The 27,423-nt window shown below is 36.5% G+C and overlaps 1 protein-coding gene across 3 annotated transcripts in view; it reads left to right on the forward strand.

Moving 5' to 3' along the window:
* Window positions 1-27,423, forward strand: part of LOC149088343 (2-oxoadipate dehydrogenase complex component E1) — an 846,788-nt gene that overhangs the window by 14,896 nt on the left and 804,469 nt on the right. For all 3 annotated transcript variants that reach the window (XM_089247246.1, XM_089247241.1, XM_089247249.1), the window contains exons 3-4: window positions 13,019-13,193; window positions 22,142-22,249. In XM_089247246.1, coding sequence (XP_089103372.1) covers window positions 13,019-13,193; window positions 22,142-22,249 — 283 coding nt within the window. The remainder of the gene's footprint in view (window positions 1-13,018; window positions 13,194-22,141; window positions 22,250-27,423) is intronic.

Raw genomic sequence — 27,423 nt, forward strand, 5'->3', positions numbered from 1 at the left:
CCGAAGCCAGAGAGTAAAGAGATAGGGCGGTAAGCTTTTGGGTCTCTTGGACGTCTTCCTTTCTTCAATAAAAGGAGTAACTTACCTTCTTTGAAATGATTTGGAAAACATCCTAGTTGCAGGCACTTATTGTATAGGGAATGTAAAAGATCTGGAAATGCTTTATTTATCGCCTTGACCATCCTGTTGTTCACCCGGTCTAGACCCAGGGCTTTCCGCATATTAAGCTGGTCAACGATTCTTTTTATCTCTTGCTTAGATATTGCTCTCATATTCAAATTCGGGTCGAAGTACGTACTAGAGCTCATACAAGGAGGACCATAATCATCGGAGTCAACATCGGGGTAAATATCATTAAGGTGTCTTTCCCCCGCCTGCAAAATTGTTTCGTCACCAAATTGGCTTATAGTCAGCTGCGGTTTTGTTTTGCTGGACATAGAAGCACGATATACGGTACCAAATTCAGAGGCCGTTTTTTCACATAGTGCACGCCAGGCAGATGATTTTGTTTTACAAATCTCTTTACAGTACTGAGCCTGATATTTATTAAATACGATGCGCAGGCGAATTTTGTCCCCCTGATCTTTTGCTCGTATATATCGTCTTTTCAAAGCCCTGAGCTTCTTGCGTGACACTTCCAGTTCAGTTGTCCACCATGTGCTTTTGGATTTAACTGGCATCTGCGATCCGTTGCTCCCAGGGAGCAATGACCTATTACCTGCCTCTTCTATTACTTGATGCACAGTGTTTGTAATATGCTGAAGTTGATCATACGTTCGGCACTCACGAATCTACCTTATCAGGACTGGTGTCGTACTTCTGAGGATACAAATAAAATTGAAGAGCTTACGCTGCGTTGTATTGAAACAAGGGGTTTTAGTTGATGGAGATGAGTCACATATCACCATGTGAATATAGGAGTGACTACTTGCCGAATATTCCTCTCCCACAGACCATTGTATGGCATTTGCTAGAGACACAAGATTGCATATAGATAGATCCGGCCAGCCGAAGGATCCAGTGTGTCCATAGGTCGATGTGCTGTTGTTGCCATTCAAAAGGAAGAGGTCTTTGGACATAAAGAAGTCTAGGATGTCTTCACCTCTTTCATTATTATCGGAATAACCCCATAGAGAGTTGTGTCCATTCCAGTCTACGGCAATAATGATCCCGTGCCTTATATTCTTTACCACGATCTCCTCAATCTCCTGGATGGCTTCTTTTATGTCCTTGTATGGAGAGAAATATGAGCTAGCCACGATCAGCTCCCTTCCGTCTACGTGCAGTTGCACCGCCACCGAGTTATTCATAACCGACAGCACAGCTCCATGAAGTGCTCTGTTGCGGATCATGATCGCAGCCTTCCCATTATTTGATGTCCAGCGTGACCAAGTCAAGGGGAGACCCTTGAGTTCCGGACCTTGCGCTGTGGACCAGACCAATGGCTCTTGGGCCAGTACTATTGCTATGGCGTCAATAGCCATCGCTATCAGATGATCAGATGAAGCGGGAGATTTCCAATTTCCAGCCCAATATAATATAATAATAAGAGAAAAGGGAAAAGGGGACTTGAGCCATTTGAATTGTACAAAACATGCTCTTTCGCCTCCATCAACACTCCTTAATTTTATGGCCACTTACTTAAAGGGCCCCTTGAAAGTTTGCGTAATAGCCGCTTTGTATTCTTCTTTCTTCTCTCTCTCCCCTATATACTAAAGCCTATTGACCATTGTATTGCCACCTGCAGGCAATTGACTTTATTTCTGACTTTCTTGCTTCCTCTCTACTTTTCTTTTCCTTCTTTTTTGTACAATTCCCCCCCCCCCCCACAGAAAACATCTTCCTCCCATATGCTTCGAAAGATCGTAGTGGGTGAACCTTGACCAATGATGTCAATTTTAATACTATTTGTACCTACGTAATCCTCATCACCCAATGGAAGGATCTTTCTTTGAAGCCGGACTACCAATTAGAAATAGAGGGTTGGTAGCCCTCAAAACTTTACTTTTTGGAATCTTTGAAAAATTAAAGCAGATTGATTAGTGCAAGCTAGAAATCAAGTTGGAAAAAAATGTAGTTAGATTTTTGTTTATACACATTTCAACGATTAGCATCAGGAGCGGCGATCATCCGTGATGAAAGGGATTCTTACCACATTTTTAGTAAATTATAGACGTTTAGTTAAAACCTAAATTAGGAGGAATTAACAGGGGGCAGATGGCGAAATTAGGCATAAAGAGTGATTAAAAGAGAGATATTCCAACATCAAGTTAAAATTATTATAATTGAACATACAGTATTTTGTTTATGTATTATGCAGAATTTGATATCGTGGAAATGGATTTTTCTAATTGACTTTTATTTTGTGTAAATATAACTCGTTCTTTTCATATGATCATTTGATTAAATATTAAATGCTAATGAAATTTAACTGATTCCTTCTTTTCATGAGTCATCGTTTTATTCTAAATATATATTGGACCACTAGGAGCCTGGGTTAATCTAGATAATTATATATATATATATTCTTCCAGTGGTTCGACTTAACACTATGTCCATGTTCATTTCGTTGGCAGTTTTTTCTAATTGGTAAGTAGCCACTTTAGAGTGATCTAAGTTAATCTGAAGTAATCTAATTCCCTGCTCTTTACTCAGTAAATTATTATTGGCCATTACAGAATCTATTTCATGATATTTCGTCTATCCTTGATAAGAAGAAAACTGGTGCACATACGATCATTGGCACGGTGATAGACATCGAGATTTGTGCCATGTGCTAGGTTTTGGAAACAGCACTCCACACATCGGTCCTTTCCTTCTCTCCTGAAATCGGGGATCGACGGGAAGTTATATTGATAGAGTTGAGCACAGAATCGGAAACGATCAGCTTCTTGGCAAGATCTGCCATTATCATAATTTGCCTGCCGTCTATAGTTTTTGCCACTACTATAGCTATTTCCATTAAGATGCTTCATATTTCCCGTGCGTCGCTGACGATCTGAGTCAAAGTGATGTCGCCATCTACCACAATCTTGCTGCTTCATAAATAAGCCGCCGGTGCTACCGGATTTGTGATTTGTCAATAGAAATGTTGGGTGAAGCGGGTTGGCAGACATAAATTTTGAGCATCGGGATTCACTTTTTATCTTTCGCTATCGTTGAGGCCTCGGAGAGTCAATGAGTTTTTGGTGCGAGTTTCCCCTCGACTCACACGTATCATTCGAAGGTGACCAAGTGTCAAGGACTGTGTATGTCGAGATAGTGTTTTCATTAGGTATCTCTTCGATACCCTTCAGCGGTTCAGGATTAGCTTGCCAAAGGCGTTCTCCACTGCACTTTTTTAGTATTTCGGGGGCAGCTCTTATATGTTGAGTTTGCACTTGGCTCACCGTTGTTGTCCCTTCCAATGTCCTGAAGATGAACCGCCATTCAGAATTACATTGCCGTGGAATTTTATTTCCACTTTTCTGGGCTCTAATCTGCTGTTGTGTTATCTGGGGTGGCCACGAGTCCAAGGTACGTACCTCTAGCTCCTCCTCTTTGGTAGATCTTTCATACCAGTCCGATATGGGTGTACTGTGCTTCGATACTTCTGTTACATGGTCGAACTTACCATATGGACTATTCAAGAGCTGATCACTATGTTGGTCTTTGGTAGAGTTTGTGTTGCTCTTCCTTGTGCAGGTGTCAATTATTAGAAAGGATGGGCCTGGAGATGCGAGCTTCTTTTGGCGTTGCTGATCTGGCTGGGTTTCCTCATTCAGCTCCTCCTCAAATTTCCCTCCAGTTTCTGGAAGCTGTAAAGACACCTTTGCTCCCATCAGGACAATCAGATTTATCTTTTCTGAGAACCTTAGCTTTTTTCGTGCAATTTTCCTGATATCATTACATTTTGGACTGTTGTCTTCACTTTTGACGCTTTTTGAGGCACAGTTAAATGCGTCACGGGATGGTGGGGCATTCTTTCCAGAGTTCCCTGTAGAAAAGATATCAGCTGGAGGCCCATAATGTTCAATCGAATGACAATTTCTTGGTGTTATTTTCATCGATGATCTTTTCTTGTTCCTGTCATGCACTGCCTTTACTTCGTCAGTTGTGGCGGAGGGTTGATCGGTGTTTTTCTGAGGCAGCGCTGAATCCTCAGAAGAAAACTGCTGTTTCGACCACCTCTAACATTTGTATCCCAGAAGTACCACTTTGTGATCCTAAGGGCGGCTTTGGGTTCTCCAACGAAAGGAACACGTGTATTCTTCAGAGAATCAGCACCAGTGATTGCCACACTATTTTCCTGAATCGATGTTGCAGATGCCTCTTCCATTTCTAATTTGTGATCAACCTGGTTTATCTCCTCAGCAACTATTCCAAGATCCATCGTTGCAAGTACTTCCGGGGTCTTCTTAGAAGCCACAGGTGATACCACAGTATGCTCTTCCCTCGGTAAGACGATATTCATATGCTGCTCCTGGCAGTTGAGTCATTGTTCCAATTGGTGAAATTGTATACGCAATTCTTCCTGGGCGTGTAAAGGCACAAATCACTTGTGCTTTCCTACAGAGTTTCTGCGGGGAGCAGTTAGCCATTCCCATATTCTTTGCACATGCTCATTAGAGAAGACGCCTTCGTAATCTGTCTCGGACAGTGTCAAAGCTCCTATATCCATCTGCTCTGTCTGATCTGCAGTACTGCTATTGTCCCCTACTAACGACATCATTGAAGATTGTAAGGTGTGCAGCTGATTATTACCGTCTGCTACTACACTTCTCTTCAGTGCTCTAAATGTCTTCATTCCTATGTATAAACCAGTGCTCAGATACCTATTTTAAATGGTCTTATCCCGCATACCTCTTATAAAAGGCAGCAATGTCTCGAGTCAAGTTCCGACAGTGAGACGCAAAGGAAAACACTGATGAGAGACGCCTTTAGAAAACAAAAGAATAAGCATTGCCTTGGTAGCAATGTTGAAGTGGCCATAGAAAATGGGACAGATTCTATACTAAGCCTAATTCGGTCAGAAAAATTGCAAAACTCGTGAGTTTGACATGAATCAGCACAATTTAGCGTATAGATGATTCGGAATATGAAATCAGAAATTGACACACACATGATTATATTTCTAAATCAATATATAAATCACTTGCGATCGCACAAAGTTCACTCGAAGTCGTTTCGCCGATTCACACTATGGCAGCTGTCGGAGTCCAGCTTCCATCGGCGGGATGATGGCAATATTTTAGGAACTGCTCCTACTAGAATCTTGAGACTAGTCTCATCAGAGACCCCTCGGTGTAGGCGAAAACGGGAACTAGTGAGCGCTGCTAAAACAAACAGGAAAATGCCTCCTTTTGGAAGTTGAAGAGGAGCTCCGTAAAAAAGCGTCTGAACAGTTCTGCAGCCATTGTTCAAAAAACCTTCAATGAAGGCTGAGCTGGCGGGACTGGACAGCAAAAGCATTGCTAGTTTTATGAGTTCAGATGCAGGCTCAGCTGAAAAAGCATTACATTTAGAAAGTCCTTTCCACCAAATCACAGGGTTTGTCATTCTTCCTGCTGCACTGAAATAAGAAGGTGGAAAAGGAGTTTCTCCCACTTCATATGAAATTAGCAATGGCAGACAACCGTTAATTTTCTCTGTTGCCCATAAGCGAGCCAAATCATTTTGCACATCAGTCAGTCCTTCACCTTTATATTTTGGGTGCAAATTATATGCCAAATAATGAAATGGTCTCAGAATCTGGTTCATCCTGTTTTGTATCTTTTCAATGTGAGGCTGAAGAGCACTTTCTTTGAGAAGGCTTAGCCAAACACGGCATGAGTCAACTATTGTAGCTGTATCTGTTTGAAGAATATCCAATGCAACACTTATTGGCTCTAGTTGGAATGAAGGATCTTTACACTGTTTGTATAAATTATAATTGTTGATTAAAATAACAATTCCTTTGTCAATGTCATTTTCGTGATCTTTTACTATTTTCTGAAAAAATGGCCTACTGTGTAAAAATGTTTCAAGACAAGTAAGTGTACTCTTCCATCGAGTATCACCAGGTAATTGGGGTTTATTGACCCCATATGTTCATTAAGCCATCCTGAAGGCAAATGATGGTTTCTAAAGTATTTTTGTATTTTAACCGCCTGTTTGAGCACAGCTTCCAGCTTCAGGTGTTAGATCTTGTCCGAGTAAGTTGAGCCAATGAGAAGAGCACCCATATTCTATTAAATTTTGGTCAATCTCATTAAGCAAAAGTTGCCTGGCTTTCTCCATTCCTTTCGCATCATCAGTTACAACTGCCTTTACTTCACAAGAATATTTATTGTTGGCCAAACGTATGGAATTGTCAATTATTTGCTTGTGGTAATCTGCATTTTTCATAATAGCACCACACTCAACAGCTTCAAGAAAATAGGATTTACCTTCAGAATGTATACATGTAGCTATGACTGGATCGTTATGAATATTGCTCCATCCATCTTCAATTAAAGTTACAGCTTTTCCACTGAGATTGTCTTTTGCAGTTTTCTCAACCTCTCTTGTAACTTCATCAAGCAATGACTGAGCCAAAGCTTTTCTACTTGGGGTATTATAACCAGGTCGCAAAGCAGAAACTAGATCTTTGAAACTTGAATGTTCAACAACACTGAATGGGATATTATTGGCATAAAAAAACTTTGCCACTAATAAATCAATTTTTTTAGTTGTAGCAGAATTTGATTTCACAATGAAGTCATCAATTTTTTGCTTCTTTTTTTTGAGTGAAAATTTCAGGTTCTGTTGATTCCAACAAAATAATAGGCTGTGAAGCAGTGGACTCTGTAGATGTTGATGTAGTTGCTTTTTGTACATCAGGTATTTGTTCAACATCATTGCCCCTTCCAATACACTGAGCTATATGGCTCTTTATCCTGTCCACACGATTACATCGCATAACTCCACAATTAATGCATTTTCCATATATCTTTCCATTTTTCTCTACTTTATCAAAATTTTGCCAGGCTATATGCTGTGGCCTTCCACCACGATTCATTATATTTTAAACTAATAATAGACTAAATATTTATGATTTCTTAGAAATTGGTTTCACTAAACATAAAAAAATATCAAATGAAATTTCTGAAATTGGTTTCCATATTAATCCTCACTACTTTACAATTCGAACAATAAATAGCAAAGTTGGACTTTTCTCTAGTACACTGGTCTTTGCCCTCTAAGGGCAGCTGGTGTCTTTATTGGATTAGAAGATCATCTGCCCCTAGCATGATAATGCAGTCACTACTGTTGCTGCTTCTTGGTGAAGGAAAAAGAAACCCCTGTGAGGTAATATACCACTACATTTAGGTCTGTGCAATCCCCATTCATGAATTTTCTAAAAATAGAACGTCAGAATGCATAGCCCAAGGCCAGAAAATGTGGTAAGAATTAGCAATTTTGATATTGTAATATAACTTAAGTAACTAAGATACTTTATATAAAAAATATGTATATTCAGGCTACTTTTATAAGGTCTTTTTGAGGGGAAAAAAAAACACATCATTTAAAAATATACCACCAAATGTAACCCAAGAATAGAAACTGTGGTAACAATGAAAAATTTTGACTAATAATGAACTAATTAATTTTTCAGGGGAAAAATTATTTAAGGATAATTTAGTATTTTGATTGCTGGATATATATATTCTAATGTTATGTACAATAAGAATATTGTTTTAAATATCTGGGATTGTCTAGATAATATAATAACAGAAATCAACATTATATATAGCAAGTGTGACAGAACTTTTTAAACATGTATCTGTTGTAAAAAAAAAAAGTAGAGCAGATGTTGATATGCAAATATATATATATATATATATATATATATATATATATATATATATATATATTCATATATAAATAAACAGTTGAAGAAATTTTAGAAGGTTGAAACTATCTTGAATACATTATATATCCTTCCGTAGTTTTATGCTATGCTCTACTCAAATTCTATATTTTACAAGTATATATACATGTATATAATTGTCCAAAATAATTATGTAGGGGTAGGGGGGGGGAAGATTATTTTAAAATCACACGTTATGTATTGCAGCATAGTCACTTTAAGCATTACATGCAATCAATGTGCGTATTTTCAATGGGAATTTATATGTTGAAAAGCAGTATTTGAGGTTTTTGACAGAAGGTTTTGACGGAGGGTTTTTGACGTGACAGTTTAAACCGCGGTTTAAACTGTCAAAAACTGACATGCGTCAAAAACCTGGCAACCCTGGTATTGATATACTCGCATGTTGAATAAGATGACGATATCTGGTTGCATCCCTGAATGATGGGCCAGATATTGGATTTTTGAATTTCCAAGTTTTTATTCCCCCGCAGGTTTTTCCCCTCTGGTGTATTGGAAACTATGGTACTTTCACAGCTAATGTAAATGAGTAGTGGAGGGTGCTACAGAAATCTGTGGAGCCACACTCCATAAGATGGATTTTTGAGGTTGGATGTGCTATGGCAAGGTTGGTCAAAATGATGATTGGTCAAAGACAGGAACTAGTTTGAATACCATCAAGCTACCTAATGGTAAATTTACTGAATCTGGGAAAGAAACTCTAGCTGAAATGCTAGAGTACATTCTTCAGGTTTTATTCTGACTGATGATAGTGCTAGTCATCATGCTCTTTCTACAATTACTTGTGATAAGAGTAAATGGGGATATAGTCAGGAAGGTGGTCACATACGTCAAAATTATGTGAGCTATAAACTTTATCAAACCATATAAAACTCCTGGTATGGATGGAATTGTTCCAGCTCTCTTTAAGGAGGATAAACAAATTCTCTGTGCAGAGAATTGGACAATTATTGAAAGCAATAGATCATCTATTACTTTTGGGTATGTGCCAGCTGCCTGGAGTCACACTAAGGTATAATCGTAATATCAAAAATTGGTATATTATACCAATTGGTAAGGATGATTACTATGAGGCCAATCAGTCTCGCATTTTTCTTTGGGAGGACAATGGAGAAACTTACTGATGCACTAGCTGTAATACCCTGCGCTGCCCAGGTTTTCTTCAATGAGGCTGTTTGGATATCATGCGATATCTCCCTCTTTCTTTGAGGGAATAATTAGAAGCTGTTTCTATACACACAAAAAAGTTTTACCCCTCTGCAGGTCTGGCGTCAAAATGGCATCATTTTTCCCAAGGGGGATGAGCAGCTTCAGAGAGTACAATATATATGACAAATTTTATTTTAAGAAAGTGACTGACAACTTCATCTTTTTTTCCCATATATACTTGATGGCCGTGTACATACAATGAAAGATGGACACAATTAAGCATACACTATACCAGCGGTTCTCAACCGGTGCTCCGTGTGCACTTCCCAGGGGCTCCACGGCGACTTAAAGAAAAATAAAATAATTAAATTTTTTTTTTATATAGATAAATGAAAAAAAAAAAGAAGCCTACAGAGTTCCGCCATAAAAAATTATATACAAAAAGAGCTTCGATATAAAAATTATGTACTTAAAAGGGCTCTGCGAGTCAAAAAATGTTGAGAACCATGGCCTCGCCAACGAGGGAGGACGCGTGGTTCAGGACCTGACCTGGCCATGGCGGAGGCTCACCTGAGCCAGGGTAAAACAGGGTAAACGTGGCTCATGGTCTGGCGTTTGGGCACAGAGAACAACAAAGGGTTTAAGCTCAATAGAGCTACAAAGCCATCAGAAGAGCTCATCGAAATAAATTGTATATAATATGAATATATGTAATCTGTGTGTATATATAGGCCTACTTTTGTTTTTTAATGTGTTTTTATATTTATATGTATTTTACATGCATGATAAAGTACCCGACACTGCCCAGTCCCCTCATCCGGGACAATGGTCGATTGAGCCTGGGCAGTGCACGGTATGAAATGAAATGTACTATACAATTGATAAAAGCAAGTTTTTGAGTAAGGAAAAAAAAGAGGGCTTAGAATATACATGGACTGCGTTTGTCTCTCGCAAAGCTTATAACTTCTTCCAGAAGCTTGTGTTAGTTTTATAGTATCACTAGCTTACCCGTCATGCGTTGCTGCTTTCTCAGAAGAAAGGAAATTCAAGGAAACTCATTATGATAACATTGAATTTACATTGTGTCATTTTTATTGAAACTTATTCATTTTCATATGGAAAACATTTCAAGAAGCGTCGTTTTAATTCTATTTATTTATTAGAGTGCTTGTGGATACACAATATATTTTTTTTTCCCGTCTGGTGCGTACACAAATAAATCGGAAGGTTTTCCGATGCGTGAGCTGGCCACATGCAGTTGTCCATGTGAGAAGCACGGATTCTCCAAATCTAGCCCACACACTTGCAGCGATTGTGCTTTGTTGATGGTCATTGCAAAAGCGAGTCGCACCGGAAACTATAAACGTTTGAATTCAAATGGCATATTTGTTGGGATCATTGGAATACGTGGCAACAATACATCTTCATCATTGAATTATAACTATAAACGTTTGAATTCAAATGACATATTTGTTGGGATCATTGGAATACGTGGCAACAATACATCTTCATCATTGAATTTCCCATTCGAAATTGTAGCTTCAATGACATTATCATCTTTTTCACCTAAAGTCTTCTACCGTTGCCAAGTCGTGGTGGATTGATGTTTCGGAGAAGAATGATAGGCATGCCAATTTTCAATGTTTAAATGTGCAGTGGCATTCCTGGCAAATAGAGTGAATTCAAGAATTCCGTTGGGTAATTGACAACTTCATTTTGATTCATCACAGTATCGATGGACTCATACGTTGTCGCTTCGCCTGGTATTCCGTTTTGAATGCTGAAATTGATGGCATTCACATCATTATTCGTAGCTGCTAATATAACACGTGCACTGAGCCACTGATGATTTTTGTGATTCCACGTGATATTTGGGAAAACCTTTTGAATCAATTCGTCTTTGGTTGATGTCATCTTACAAAAGTTTGTTGACAATGTGATACATTGTGTAGATCTGTTGATTGCCATTTTCCCATTCCCAACATCCAGCAATTGTTTTGTGAAACGTTCGGCGGATGCATCATTTTGTAGTTGAACACGCATATTGGTTTTCAAAGTCAATTTCTTTACATGTCACCATAGAACTGATGATTTGAGACATGCATTAAGTTCATCAGCAGGTGTTGAACGTAGTATAACATTGTAGAGTTTGTCGAAAATCCCCAGACAATAAAATGAGTGCTCCACCGAAGGGCTGTCCACTTCCTCTCAAATCTTGCAGTGTATGATCAAGCACTTCCAATGCTTTTTTGTGCGAATGAATGTTATGAAAAAATCTGGATGGCCGTATGCGCAAACATAAGTCATTGCATTTTGTGAGTATTCATGTATGCGCCGTGAGCTTCCTGTGAATGTAGCTGGCAGTATGACCATTTCTCCCAGTTCATTGGGATTACCATCAGTAGCAATTGCATCGCGTAAATGAATATATTATTCTGAGCGCAGTTTGGTTTGATTCAATCAAATAAAGAGAAGTCGTTCTGTCTCGATTTTTGCATACCTATCAACAATGTATTGATAGAACAATTGCAGACATTTCAAAATGTGATTGTCTGGGTTCTCACAAATCATCAATCGATATCAATAGTAATTCATGGCATTGACTTTCTTATTGGTCTCCTCATGTGTTTGTGGATTTCTCATTTTGATGTTGAAATGATATCCATCTTCTCCTTGCCAGAATAAAATTGGATATTGCAATGCATCGTATGAGCGATGAGTTTCAGAGACTCGCTCAACATTACCATCTCTGCGATGAAGAACTATATCATGTGAGTTAAATTCTTCGCCAACTATGACGATCGCCACTTCATTAATTGTTGGTGCGTTGTATTGTCTTTCGTGTTGGCTGGCTGGTGTTTTGTCAGCTCTAATGACAACAACGTAATCATCAGCTGGCATTTGCTCGAGGGGCGTCCTGAACAGTCTAACTAATTCATTGTGTTGATCGAATAAATTTTGGAATCGCAGCAACAATTTCTCGATTAGTGCTGGTATTGAATCGACAACGTTGATCAATTTGTTCATCAGTGGTTCGCATGAAATAAATTAAGATAAATTTGTGATCTGAATTTGGCAGTGGTAGAAGTGATCCAGCACGATGATAAATTTGCCCTTTGACTTTGAACATTGGCATGTAATTGTCACGTATGATTTCTGTTGCACCGAACGATGTCATTTGGAAACATGAATTGTACTTGCGTATCAACTCTCGTTGCCAACAGAAGATAGCGACAAAGAATTGCACCATCTATCGTTTATAGTTTGTAACAATATTAAGAGGCATGGAATGTTTCTAAAGACTAAGAATATTTAAAATTTTCAACTTGTAAATAACTGGTGAATGGGTTAGTAATTTCTTCTTGGTATGTTCTGATATTCCGTTACCAAGTCAATCATATCAATATTTCACTAATGAAAGCAAGTAAATTTTATAGCTTGCCAAAGCTAATCTATATTTATAATTATTTGCCATGAAACGCTTCTTATGAGTATCTATAAATGCGCTACAATAATTTTGTTATATATAAATATTGAGTATCCTACCTTTGCATGTTTTTAATTTAGTTGCGAAAATAAAAAACTGTGGAGAATAAAGGATGAAGTAAATTTCTGGAAAGAAAGGATCCATCACTTGGGTTCATCTCTTCTAGAATCATGTGACTTTATTTTTTTTTATGAAATTTTGTGAAAATAAGCAGCTTTTTTTAAAGTGGTTTTGTGTCTGACCCTCAACCTTGGGGAGAGTTAACTTGTTTGATGAAGCAAGTGGTTTTACTCACAAATATTTTATAATTGGAAAAATGTTTTTAATCACGCAACATATGATTTTGATAAGGAATTTCTGTTGTTTACTGTGTTTTTTTTTAATTTTATATGAATACTCACACAACTTTTTATTATTTTTCTTTAATTTATGGAAACCATTGTGCGAGAGCATTTATTGAATCTTAGAGGATTTTCTTTTCACTTCTTTAGGAAAGACTTTTATTTTGATCCTTCTTCTTACAAATTGGATTGCTCTGATAAATGTGAATATTCTCTGCATGACCTACTTCCAGCTGCACGTGGCAAAATGAAATTACAAGAAATAGAAAAACTCCTGACTCGTATATATTGCTGTAATATTGGAATTGAAGCAGATCATTTGCATGTATGTTTTTGTTATTTTAAGATCAACTTTTTATTTAGATAATGTATAATTTTTGAAATTAGTTCTGACATGGTGTTTGCTAGACTAAAGTCTGGAATTTGGAAAAAAGTCAAATTTATATGTAATATACGGGGTGATTATTAAAAAACTATCCCGACATATGGGTCCCTAACTATCATACCATTCACAGAAACTGAATGAAATTTTGGCATAAGGTATTTTGAGGTATGCGCTCAAGAATGATATGGAAAACAACAATGTCACTCTAACAGTTACGGTTACAGTGAGAAAATTTCGAAAATATCAAATGGCAACACCAAGTTTTTTGTATTGGAATGTGATCTCCATACTGAAAAACACTAAATAGCGTTGGAATGGCACCTGTAGCACGAAAATCCCCGGAGCTAGGCAAGGAAAAAGTAAAAAGGACTTTACCGTGCACCAGAGCATTAATGTTCGTTTCATTCGTCACACCGTTTCTTCGGCTGAGATCCCAGCCTGATTTGTCCTCCACAAGATCATGTGGAAAATTTGTGAAACACAGTAAAATGCTTTATTTTATGCTGCTTCTCTGTCCTTATTGGTTGTCCTCACTTTTAGCCTATGTACCGTCGGTGATTTTCATGTTACAGTTGCCGTTCGAACGCTATTTAAGGTTTTTCAAAATGGAGATCACATTCCAATACAAAAAACTTGGTGTTGCCATTTGATATTTTCAAAATTTTCTCACTGTAACTGTTAGAGGACACTGTTGTTTTCCATATCATTCTTGAGCGCATACATCAAAATACCTTATGCCAAAATTTCATTCAGTTTCTGTGAATGGTATGATAGTTAGGGGGCCCATATGTCGGGATAGTTTTTTTATAATCACCCTGTATATATATCAATGGATTTTTATGTTATATGAAATCAAATACATTATCTCTCTTTTGTATCCTCTCACTGGTGGGACAAAAAAAATTCAACCATAAATTTGGTGTATGGTTGATACTAGAGATGGGACGAAGTGATTTGGCCAAATAACGAATATTCGGCTAAAGTTTTGGCTTAATACCAAATATTCGGCAGCCGAATATCAATTTTCTTAAAATTCATCATAACTATAAATAAAATTTTTGGGTAATTTCAATTGATATTCAGTTTTAATTATGTAATTTATTATTTAATTAAATATTAACTGGTGACTGAAATTTTATTGCCATGGTACTGACAATCAAATTTAACGATGATATTTGGTATTTTAATGTTTGATATATTTGATACCGGTACTTTAATATCAGTGATACCTCGGCTAATGATGATTCTTTCTAGCGTCACATTTGTAAGCTGAAGTGTGATTTCCCATAGCTTCCTATGGGGAAAATCGTTTGATTCGTTTCAGGTTCTGCCCAAAATTTAAAGATAATTTTAAAAATAACAAAGAATGCTTGAAGGCTAAACTGAACAGCTTCAAAATTGTATAAATGAGAAAATACAGGAAGATGAGAGATGCCAGAGATATTTTTTATTTCGCATTATATATATACACATTTTTTTTATTTTACATTATGTACACCACCAACACCAGAGTTATAGCTATAAAGCTCGTGTTGTCACAACCCAATAGAGTTCATAATTGTCCCTATCAATTTGTGATTTTGTCAGCTCATTTCTGTGTTTGATACATTCTAACTTCCTAGAATCAGGGTTCATATGGGCAGGGCTCGGCACGGGTCACTTTTTTCACTAAAAGTCACTTTTTTAGAAACTAGTCACTTTTATTACGTATTTTCAAGCCCAGGTCACTTTTTCCACTTTTTTTAGCAAAAAATCTCGGTTTCGCGCGCTTTTCTGCTGTCAGTGTTTTTCTTTTCTTCAAGGAGGAACTTTAAAGGTTCAAGGTCACTAATTTTCTCCCTCCCTTCATTGCACTACGATCTTTAGCTCCCTTCCCGTAGAACCAAAGCCTCCTAGAAGTACCTAGGAAAGTAGTATCTGGGAGGCTTTGGTAGAACCCCTGTACATGAAGGTGTCTTATCTTCCCGGGAGCCTACCATGTGACGTCAGCATAACTTGATTTCAAGGCGCTTGGAAAGAAAGCTCCTTGGTTAAAGAGTCATTTTATGGAAAAGCCCTTCGGAAAAAAATAGCGTAAAAGACGTACTTACAACAAAGAATTCCCCTCCCCCCCCCCACTACCATTCTTTCTTATTTCCCCACGCGTGCTCACTCGTTTTTTCATTTTCATCTTATTTTAAAATAGATCCTTTATTTTATTTGTTTTAAAAAGTTTTAGTCCTAAGGGCCGAATTCCTTTCTTGGAGCATCCAGCAAGTTACATTTGTTTGTTCTATCGTGACTTTTGTTAATTTTTTTTTTAATATTTGAAATGACGATTTAGCCCGTGCAGAAACTAACTTACACGCAGCGGGAGAATACCAATGCTCACGTATTAAAGATGCGTACTATTAATACGTATTAAGCGTATTATTAATACGCTTTGTAGAATACTCTTGTAGGTGGCCAAGGTTAAAGAAGCTCGCAAGTATTTTGAATTTGCTTACAATAAAAAAAATCATCTGACTGAAAATCGCGATCTATCTAGAAAAAAATTTGTACTATTTTTCTAACTGGATTTAAATCTCAGCAAGAAACCGTAGCCCCAGGTATGATCGAAAGGAGAACTGTTTATGAAAAGATCACAGAATCCTGCAATTCAACATTTAGTTTAACACAAGGGTTTCCAAATCAGATGAAAATTGGTCATCAGGCTGATAAAAACTCAGTTAACGTGCACGCGAGCCGTAAATAGAGGCAGATTTAACGGTGGGCACACCGAGCACTCCTCTGACCCCTACTTTACACTTTTTTCCTAATTTAAGGGGCCTAATATTAATTTTTTTTTGTATGCCCGGGGCCGTCAACAACTGACCTTTATCCGCTTCTGGCCATAACTTAATTTAGAGCATCTTCACGATACCGATTGTTGATTTGATATCGGTGTTGTGTAAAACAATCCCCTTTTTTAGACCTCGAAAGTTATTATAACGTTTTTGTCTCGAGTCGCTGTTATGACCGCAATAGGAGAGGGCGGGGTCTGGTTCCATGGGTGTTGAACGAGGAAGGGTGCCAGTGGGTGAACTATCTCTGCAGTCCTTAGTAACTACTAGTCCTAATGAACTACCGGTCGGAGGACTGCAGCTAAGGACCGCGTCAACTACTAGTAGTTAAGAGGTACTATGAACTACCAGTCCTTAAGGTCACTTGACGTGAAACAGTAGTTAGAGGGAGAGAAAATTTTTGGTTTCGAGAGTAACAGATCGCTAACCAATCGGAATGCTGTTTGAAGCCTACAACTACTACTAATTATTTAACAATCGTTTTTCCGCAGTGGGTGGTGGCAGCGATTTCATGTTTACAACTGATTGTAAACAAACTTTTTTTCCGAGGGACTCGCCACACATTTTTGTCACCCGTGCTTTGCAATTTTTTTTTTTACTCTAACATCACCAGCTAGTTTAATTATTTTGTAAACGTATGAGACGTTGCATTTTTCATCTTGCGACTTTTTTTAGAATAAGATTCGGTATTTTTCTTGTCCGAGCTCATGGATCCCACTTTTGTATACTTGAAAAAGCGACTGATGAAATCAAAATTTGAAAAAAAGAAAATTCTTACAACAAAATGCAAAATTTTAAATTAAGGTTACCGGCACTAGTTGAGCCTATGGTCGTAGCGTGCCATTCCGGGGCAGACTTTCCCCTTTTTTTTTGGGGGGGGGGCGGGCTTTTCTTGAAAGGGTTATTATGCAAAATAATTGTAGATTTTTGGGCCCCCTATTCGCCTCGGGGGCCCTACTTGAGGCCCCAGCTGAATACTATTTTTAATATTGAGTGCCACTTTTTTTTTTAAGACCAATTTGTTAAATGATTTTTTATCCATTTTTATTCCTTTTAAATTCATTGAAACAATGAATTGCAAATTATTTTTGGAGCAACTAAAATATTAAATTATTGATAATTTATAATTAAAAGAATTAACTGCCTTGCCGCATATTGTAGTTCTATATTTTAAACTATAGGTTTCTCCTCGGTATTAAAAAATATCAGAACACTATTTTCTATGAATGAGCACTTACCTGTTAATGGAAGTGAATACTTCAATATTTAAAATATATATACGTCTATATTAAAGATCTTTCATCAATTTATCTGTTTCATATTTAGCTTCCAACAAATAATTTCACCTGATAACTTTCATTTTGACAATATATTTCATTTGAGTTGATTAGAAGATGAATGATTGATTGAAATTGATTAATGGAAACATGAATTAAATAACAACTTGCACATATGATTTGTCATACAAAAACATTTTATTTCAAACATATGTTCATAGAGAGTTATCATAATCACAATTTATTGGTTGTACTTTTCTTAGAAATCACATCTTCCAAGAATATAATTTTTTAAGATTCATAAATTTTCATCTGCATCTTCAAATGTTGATTTACCTGAAATTAGAAAGAGGAAGAAAAAAACACCTTTATTATGCTTATCAATCTTTAAATGTACTGTATATTTGATTTCAAATTATAACACAGTCTTTAGTTGTATAAGTAGAGATAATTCGTGCACAATAGCAATGTCGACTCGCCACCATTTTATCACAGTAGGATCCAAAATGTATAAACTGTGTTTTGCAAGGGAGGCCTGGCGTTCCACATAGATGCACATGTTCATGTCTAGATGCACATGTTCATGACTAGATGTATTTACCTAGGGCTTGGCAAATCTTAAGAGCGAACATTGCAAAAAAAAAATTCATACTGACACCTAAAATTTTCTATGCAGATCATAAAATATTTGGAGTTTATGTCTGAATCTTCCAACATGTGAAGATCATCACTAAGTGCTGAAAAAGTTGAATATAATTTTTTTTTACTTCGGATTATTTCTTCTAAAAATATGCTTGGCTGCCAAAAAATTTGGCCCGCGCCTTTTTAAATTTTTCGAGCCATGTTTCTACCCTAAAATTTTGGTCAGACAGATGAAGTGCAAAAACCTATTGGCACGCAGCTTACTATATATTTTCACTCTACTCTTTCAGCTTTGCTCTAAAACACATCCTTAGCAACCTCTTGTGGATCTGGGAACCCCTATTTAAATTAACATAGAAATTTTGCAGTGTTGTATGGTCTCACTAGTTAAAAAGTATGATATTATTTGTCGTCAAGTATATTGTTTTAATATTTCCATTCACAAAATTTGCTCATCAGTAAATATAACACGTTTTGCAAAGAATTAATATTGCTTTTCAGTTAGTAAAGCTTCTAAAAGTTTTTTTTTAATGTCCTCCCTCTCATTTATATAGCGAAGACAAGTTTTTCAACAGTACATGTTTTTACTTGCACTGGTCAAATTTTGAGTGGTATAGGTAGCCATTAAGAAATCGTCTATCTTAATTTCCTCAATTCAATTATGTCAAAAACAGTTGTTCTTTCAATAGTATCTGAAAAAATTATTATAAAGATAATTACTCATAGCAAGATATTTCTCGAGAGAAACCAATATGGTATGGACTAAAAACAATGCCACCTTTCCTCCTTGCTTATTTTGTTTTTGCACATATAAAATGTGTCGCTGAAATTAAAATAATTTCAGAGGGAAGTATGTTTCTGTCAAGTTTTACGTTGAGAAATATTCAAGTGATTTTACAGTTTACAATTTTTATGAATTTTCTCAACTTAAAATTGAATGTGTATAAATAGGTTATTTTATTCATGGTGCAATATAAATAAGACACTGAAATACAACATTTCTTAATAAACATGTGAATTTATGTAATACAGCCTCTCCGAAACGCTATTATGATTATGATCTGATACAACGTCAAAATTCTGTAGGTGGGATGGTGGTGCTAAATCGGGTTCGACTGTATTTGTTCCACTAGGGTTGTTGATACAAATGAAATCAGTGAAAATGATGATTGTTAAAATTTATGTCATTAAATCATGCATGGAAATATTTCATTTTACATGAAAATAATAATGGAAACTGTTGCTCAAAGTCAAATACAAAGAATTAAAATTACCTTTGTTTGCTCTGGGAGAATTGTTCGGTAACCTTGAAAACCTTCACATAACTTCGTAGCTACCTACAGCAAAGTTCCTAGGAAACAAAATTTTTCGGAGTTAGAAAAGTCTCACAAATGTATATACACTAATATATATATAATCTCTCAGCTGTTTACTAACAACATTGTTAAAAAATAAATGCTTGTCAAAAGTTTCACTTCCATAACATCTCAAAATGCTATATTTTAAAGTTCTTAAATATTCGACATGGAAATTTTTTTTCTGTCATTGCCCATACACACAAAATCAAAAACAATTTTTGGCAAAAAATTAAATTTGAACACACACAGCAAGGTCATAACCCAAATACTGAAGTAGTAATACGTTTCTAACACTAATCTGCTTCCTCTAGTTATTATGTATATACCTCAATAAAAACTGTGCCTGAAATTCCAACTTTGTTTTTTAGTCCCATTGTACGAATTTCATTTTTCATATCAACAAAACAATATAATGATTCCTTATTAAATATTCCTCATCTCAGATCGAGTTGTAGAGTGCAATTTTTCAAGAAGTGGCACATGATTTTTTTCTCAAAATTTAACTTCCACTAAGTATTACAATATTGTTCATTTGAACAGTTCAAAATATCAAATCTATATTTTAATCCTTTAGTGCACAAGTTTTACAAAAATTAATATTTAACATTACTGCCAATTTTTACCATGCTTTATTTCAATTTCACCATTACTCATCACAAAAAAATAATTAAATTTTTGGTCATTTAGGTGCTGTAATTTATTATCAATGAATTGTAGCTTATTAGTTACTTTGTGCATTGAAGGGAGGTTGATCTAAAACACAAATTTTCAATTTCCTTATTTATAGGCGATTATTCATAGCATAGTCATCCCAGCACAATTTTTATTGTGCCAACAATATTCAAATTATTTATTTACACACATGCTCAATTTATTTAGACATAATTTTTCATTGAAAAAAATTAATACGGCAAAAAACATAGAATGTAAAATTTCAATCTGATATTATCGTAATTGCAGATTTATGTTTCATTTGCCATGTAAATATTTTCAATACAATCCAAAGTATACATGGACTATTTGATATTTTTCAGCATTACCAAGTGGGATCCACTGCCCTATTGATTGCGTGACATTGTCCATTTATATTTTCTTAAATAACGCATTTACCGAGCAAAAAAATATTAAGAATATTTCTAAACACTCTTCTTATATAGTTCGACAGCAATAAAATAATTCTTACCTGAGTAATGAACATGCTAGCACTTCGTCGTGGCTTCGATCGCCGATGTCAACATCTGGTTTTGCAGGATATAACGATGAATCACTTCAACTTTGATGACACCGAAGATATAATCCAAGTTTTATCTGTCATTATTATCGTAAAAAATTGTTTGATTCGAAAAAAAAACCAGCATATTTCATCACTAAATATCACAGCGAGAACTCACGGCCAGAGACGAAATTTCCTCTTTTCCAAGATGGCCGCCATGAACTACTTTTCTTGCTGCTTTAGGACTGGTGCTAGGCAGTCCTTAGCAGCGGTCCTAAGTAACTACTAAAAAAAAGTCCTTAGCTTAGAGATAGTACCGAAAAGTCGAACTACTGGCCATCTAAGGACAAATCGGGGCTTAACTACTTTTTTTCGGCTAAGGACCGCAGAGATAGTTCACCCCCAGGGTGCCAAGTTTACTCTTTTTCCGTTAAAAAAATGGATACCGGCCCCGGGCAATAGTAAATTTTTGTTCGTACTTGCGGCCCGGGTTGCTACATACCGTGATCAGATCCAAAACTGGGGGGGGGGGGCAATGCCTCGAACGACATTTTTGATGGAATGGTATATACCTTCTTTACAAAGGACAACGTATACTTTGTCCTTTAGGGACAGCTGGTGTCTTTATTGGTTCATAAGACCACCTGTGTGTGTGTGTGTGCCCCTAGCATGATTGTGTCACTACTGTTGTTGTTTCTTTGTGAAGGAAAAACCCTGTGTGATAATGCACCACTACATTTAGATGTGTAATGCAATCCTTATTCATAAATTTGCTAAATATAGAGCATCAGAATGTAGTCAAAAGTTAGAAAATGTGGTAAGAATGAGAAATTCTGGCTTCTGTATATAACTTTGAATAACCAAGATACTTTACATGAAAAAAATTCATACATTCAGGCCACTTTTATGAGACTTTTTGGGGAAAAAACCCACTTTCACCACCTTATACCATTTAAAGATATACCATCAGAATGTCCTCAAGAACATAAAATGTGGTAAGAATGAAAAATTTTGGCTAATATAATAAACCAATATGATATTTAAGGACCAAAAAAAAAAAAAAATTATATTTAGGCCACTTTTATTCGATTTTTGAAAAAAACTAAACTGGTTTTTTTAAAGAAATCACTTGGTTAAAACCAAGGTTTAAACAAAACAACCCTGTGGGAATTACTGGTTATATAAGGATCATATCATATCCTAGAAGTATGATTACTTGCATTCTAAATTAGAATGACTTCTTTCTAAAAGACCTTTAGAACTTGACATTGTCTGCAATTTGAAATGAGAATTATAATTGTTTTTAAAAATTATCTCTTTAATAAATTAGCATTTTTTTCAAACTCAAAATTTGAAATAAGTACCAATGAGTTGAACATAAATTAAAAAAATCTAAATTTCATTTTTTTTTTCGAAATCACAATCTTTATCCACTGCGATATAAATGTCCTTGAATTTTAAAATTTTGCCTGGAAAAGTGCTTGAACAGTCTTTGAATTTTCTTACTTTCAAAGAGTATGAACTGCATGATTAAGAGGATATAATACAATGAATGTTAATTTGTTTTCTGCTTTAGGAGGAAGAAAAAAAGTTTTTCTATAACAGTTTTGAGAATATTCAATTACATACAAAATTCTCACAAGAAGAAAGAAGGTATATTTATGAAGATCTTCTGAAAACCCAAGTGAGTTGAAAGTTTTTGACTTTGAATTCTTTTTTTATTAAATTATAAACTGCTAAAAAAAGTAGTATAAAATTTTCAGGGCTCGGCACATTTTACTTTTCCACTAAAAGTCACTTATAGAAACTTGTCCCTTTTCCCTTTTTTTTTAGCAAATAAACCCCATCAACCTTGCGCTCTTGTATCTTTCTGCTGTCGACATTCCTCTTTTCTTTAAGAAAGAACTTTATGGGTTCAGGGTCGCTTATTTTTTCCCTCTCTCCATTCAACTACTATCGTTAGCACTCTTCCTGGGATAATACCATATAACGTCTGCATCAGTGGCGTAGTAACAAGATTATTTTTACTATAAATTTTTTTCAAAGGTGTTTCTTGTATTCCTGGGCCTGGCCAAGTGAGAAGCTGAATTGTTCCTTTGCTTTCATTTGACTATTCTGGAACAGATTCTGGGCAAGGGCATGGCACCCCCTTCCCCTTCATCCTTGAGCAGGGCCCGCTAGGCTAGGATCTTTTGCGAGCCCCCTCAATCAGACTTCTCACAGGATTTTCTAATATTAATTTATAGCATGAATAAGCCAAAAAATTATGATAAGTGTCCCTGGCCCCAGGGACAATTCTTATAACAATCTCAGCTAGAGGTCTGTCAGCTCCGCCCTTGTGGAGCCATGGGTGATGGAAGCAAAATGCACACTTGCCCATTGTGATAAGAAGACAGGGACGGTGCTTGGCCATGCAACGTATTGTGGCTACACGGGGCACCGTTCAAGAGGGGTGTTAAATTTGAGATGAATAGATAAAAAAAAGTTTCATTGGCGGAAAAAATCAAAGAAAATTTTCTGTCGGCTTTGGAGGGGCGCAAAATTAGATGAAAAGACGTAGGAATTGTTTTGATAAGTCGCGGGGGAGAGGCATGACCCCCCAAAAGTAGGACTGACAGGGCTCCATTTTAGTAGCCTGGGACTAAATCCTTATATATTTTTTCTTCAAACTAAATAAATTAACTGTAGAAGGGATCCCATGGAAAATCTGTCTTGGGTTAAGTGAAAGATTCCAGCCTGAGGACCCTGACACATGATGTACAAGCTATGGGATGGGTCCCGCACAGGTACAGATTTTAACTTGAATTGCTTCGATTGCTTACATTCTTGTTTCTGGTAGTACAGGCCCTGTCTATTTTCTGAACATTTCTGTTGTCAAGGTATGACTCAAAAGGGTGATGCCATGTAAATTTTTACTGTGTTAAATTTTTGGGGTCTTAACTAAAGGCTGCACTGCCACCCCTTACAACATACTACTAAACCATACATGCACCTCGTCGATATTCCTCTGCGGAACCTCTAACGAATTGGTACATGTTGAATGGAATGTGCGTGTAGTGAAACCTGACGTGAAGGTTGTTTCTGTATAATGCTTGTTATGTGTAGTGCTGCCATCTGTCACCAGTTTTTCTAACTATGAGTGAAATGTGAGGATTGAATGATTTATCATTGTAGGCCTGTTGCTCTCTGTGGCGTGACTTTAATGGGGAGATTGGCTTGCATTTGCACCTCTAAGTTCGGAACCACAGGAAACCAACTTCAGCCGACCACCACGGTGGTGACGGTGGGGTTCGAACCTGGATCCTCGCAATGTGAATCCGTCACTATGACCACTCTACCACCACAGTGGCGCCTCTTACAACCTGCTGCCCGGGTGCGACACACACCTTGCACTCTTGCTTGAGCTACCCCTGGCTATGGGTGTCGTCTTCACTGACCGAGTTTACTTACACGCAGGAGCTTTGCTTCACTCTTGCCACAACGTTTGACTTGGACAGACGTATAGTTTTTCTTTTCACTGACCAACCCAGATGGAAGATATGGAAATCAATCAAGCGGCAAAGTCAGTCAGCATGATAGTCTTATCCTCTGAAGATGACACCCACAGCATGTCGAAATACATAAGAAATTTTTAATAATTTGTGGTATTTACCTCATTCGTTGACAATTTTTGAATATTATTATGATGTTCGGGTTGAAAATATGATCTTGTTGCACAGAACGACTTGGGGTGAATGATATTTTTGGAAAGGATGAGATGATAGGTCACCAGGACCGGTGTTTGTTCCCTTGAGCACCAATACAGTTCAAAAGAAACGAAAGACAGAAAACCCTTTCCCCCACCTACTCACCATACAATAATACTAAATTATTACAGCATCACATCATTCACCCGCAATTTGCTGCAATTAGCAATTGTAAAGGCCCATGTAAATTATTTGACTTGTTATTTTATGTAACAAAAAGGCACATTAATACAAAACCGGCAATGCTTGTCACCCCTCAGAGCTGGTACCTGATGCGGGCCGCACCCCCCGCACCTGCCTTCTTACGCTGCTGGTCAGACTGGTCAGCATAATTTGATTTCAAGGGGCTAGGAATGAAAGCCCCTTGGTTAGAGTTGTCATTTTATAGAAAAGCCGGTGGAAACGAACTAGCATGAAAGGCGAAGTATAGCTAATAATTTTTCCCTCTCCTTTACTAGAATTCTTTATTTCCCCACAGGTTGGCTCATTCTGTCATTTTCATCTTATTTTAAAATCATCATTCATTTTATTTGATTTTCAAAACCTACCAAGGGCCAAATTCCTTTCTCGGAGCATCGTTTTAGTTACATTTGTTGTTTGTTCTATTGTTACTTTTGTTAAATCTTATTTGAAATAATGATTTAAAAGGGCCTGTGCAGAAAGTAACTTGAGTGCAGCGGGAGAATATTCTTACTTCTGGCCAATGTTAAAAAAGCATATATGTATTTTGAATTTATTTTCCACAATAAAAGAAATTATTTTGGAAAAATCATCTGATTGAAAGTTATACGATCTATAATTTTTGTTGAAAATTACAATGTATCTAGGAATAAAATTTGTGCTATGTTTTCAACTGGATTTGAATGTCATCCAGAAAACATAGCCCCAAACATGATCAAAAGAAGAACAGTTTGTGAAAAGATCACAAAATCCTGCACTTTGTTGTTTAGTTTAAAACTGGTTTTCAAATCAGTTGAAAATTGGTCATCAGGGATATTAAACTCAGTTAAAAGGCATTCGAACCATAAACAGAAGTTGATTTAACGGAGGGTTCACTGAGCTTGGTCCCGACTTCTGAAGGGCCCCGAAAAACTCCCTACTTAAATATTTTTTCCTTATTTAAGAGCCATAATATATATATATATGTATTTTTTTTGCTCTGTCAACTGACCTTTATCCGCTTCTGGCTGTATACAAATACAACGTCACAACAGGCAAATTGCCCAACGAGGTGGCTGACTTAAGAACATCATGGATCCCCGAGCCATTTTTTGGAGGCCCTACCTACTACTACTACACCACACATGCACCCCGCCCACACCCCCTCCCCCCGGAACCCCCAACGAATCGGTACATGCGGGAATGTGCGTGTAGTGAAACCTGACGTGAAGTTTTGTTGTTTCTCTGTAATGCTTGTTATGTGTAGTGCTGCCATCTGCCACAAGTTTTTCTAACTATGAGTGAAGTGTTATGATTGAATGATTTATCGTTGTAGGACTGTTGCTCTCTGTGGCGAGACTTTTTAACGGGGAGATCGGCTCGCATTAGCGCCTTGAAGTTGGGAACCACAGAAAACCAACTTCAGCCGACCACCACTGTGGGGTTCGAACCCGGATCCTCGCATCGCGAGTCCGTCACTATAACCACTCGACCACCACAGCGGCAGAGTGTAACAGTATATCATTATTTAGAGCATCTGCATGATGCAGATTATTGACTCAATATCAACATCTTATGTTCTATATTGTGTTGTGTTGTAAAATTAAAATTTTGATTTAGTTTTTTTCTTTTTGACCTTGGAAATTATTAAAATGGTTTGTCTCGCAGTAGTCGCTGCCATGGCCTTAATAAGAGAGGGCTGGGTCTGGTTCCCCGTGCACTGAATGAGGAAGGGTATAAAAATTTGTACTGGTCCCGGGCGACAGTAACTTTTTGTTTATAGCCTTGGTCACTTTATATTGTGACCAGGTCCAAAACCAGGGTAGAGGGGGGGATAGTGCCCAGGACGGCATTTGATGGAATAGCATATTTAATAAAAAGCAATAAATTTCTTTGAAAATTAACAAATTTCACAGTCAGGGGGCAGTTGCTGCTATGGTGGTTGATTGGTCATAGTGACGGACTCTCATAGCTAGGTTTCATGTTTGAACCCCACTTGTGCTACAGTGGTGGTCGACTGAAGTTGATTTCCCAACTTTGAAGAAGAATACGATATAACATATCACCCTTTTGGGCCCATATCTTCCATTAATCATCATATTTAAAATTGAGTCAATATTAAACCCCAAGCCAGAGTTGGTAAAAAAAATCAGTTTTTTCGAAAAAAAATCCCAAATACTAGGGGTTTTTTTTGGTTTAAATAGCATTAACATTAAAAACATTTTAAAAATTATTCAAACTTCTAAAAAGTTAAATAAAATGTTTATTAAAGTAATTAACATTATTCCCATATTAATTAATCTATAAATATTTCTTACATTTTAACAAAAATCCACTTTTGCAATTTAGTTATTTTTCTTAACTTCAATGAATTACTTTTTGTGTTTGAAAATTCTTAATGTTATTATTAACCGTATAATATATAAAGGTTTTTATCCAGATACTTTCAGTATGATTAATTAGTAAACTATTTTGCAAAAACTGCTATAAAAATTAGGTGAATATAATGTATTTAATGAAGCATAAATAATGCAGATTAATTAGCAATGATTTACGATATGCAGGGTGATTATAATACACACTTTAAACAGAAAACACTTTAAAAAAAAAACATCGTCAGAATGACTTCAAAATTTACAAGAATATTCCTGAAGCAATGGAATTTTTAATGGCAAAATACTACAAAATATCAAATTAACAACACACTGTATTCATCCAAACATGTGGGAAATTTGCTCGCAGAATGGAAATGACAGCCAGTCAGGGCAAAACGATAATTTAATTAGCATTGCACGATTTCGTAATTCATGAAAACATTACAAAAATGAAGTACTTAAACAAATAAAACTACAACTTATTTAAGAAAAATATGTTGTCTACTGTGTTCTGGCTGTCAGGTGAAAGCACAAAAATGCTTGTTCAACAACAGATTGGAGTATGTCATAGTCATGTT

Source organism: Pholcus phalangioides, unplaced genomic scaffold, assembly GCF_987345545.1.
Source record: "Pholcus phalangioides strain wild (caught in Gottingen) unplaced genomic scaffold, Ppha-v1.0 ptg000003l_1, whole genome shotgun sequence".
Lineage (NCBI taxonomy): Eukaryota > Metazoa > Arthropoda > Arachnida > Araneae > Pholcidae > Pholcus > Pholcus phalangioides.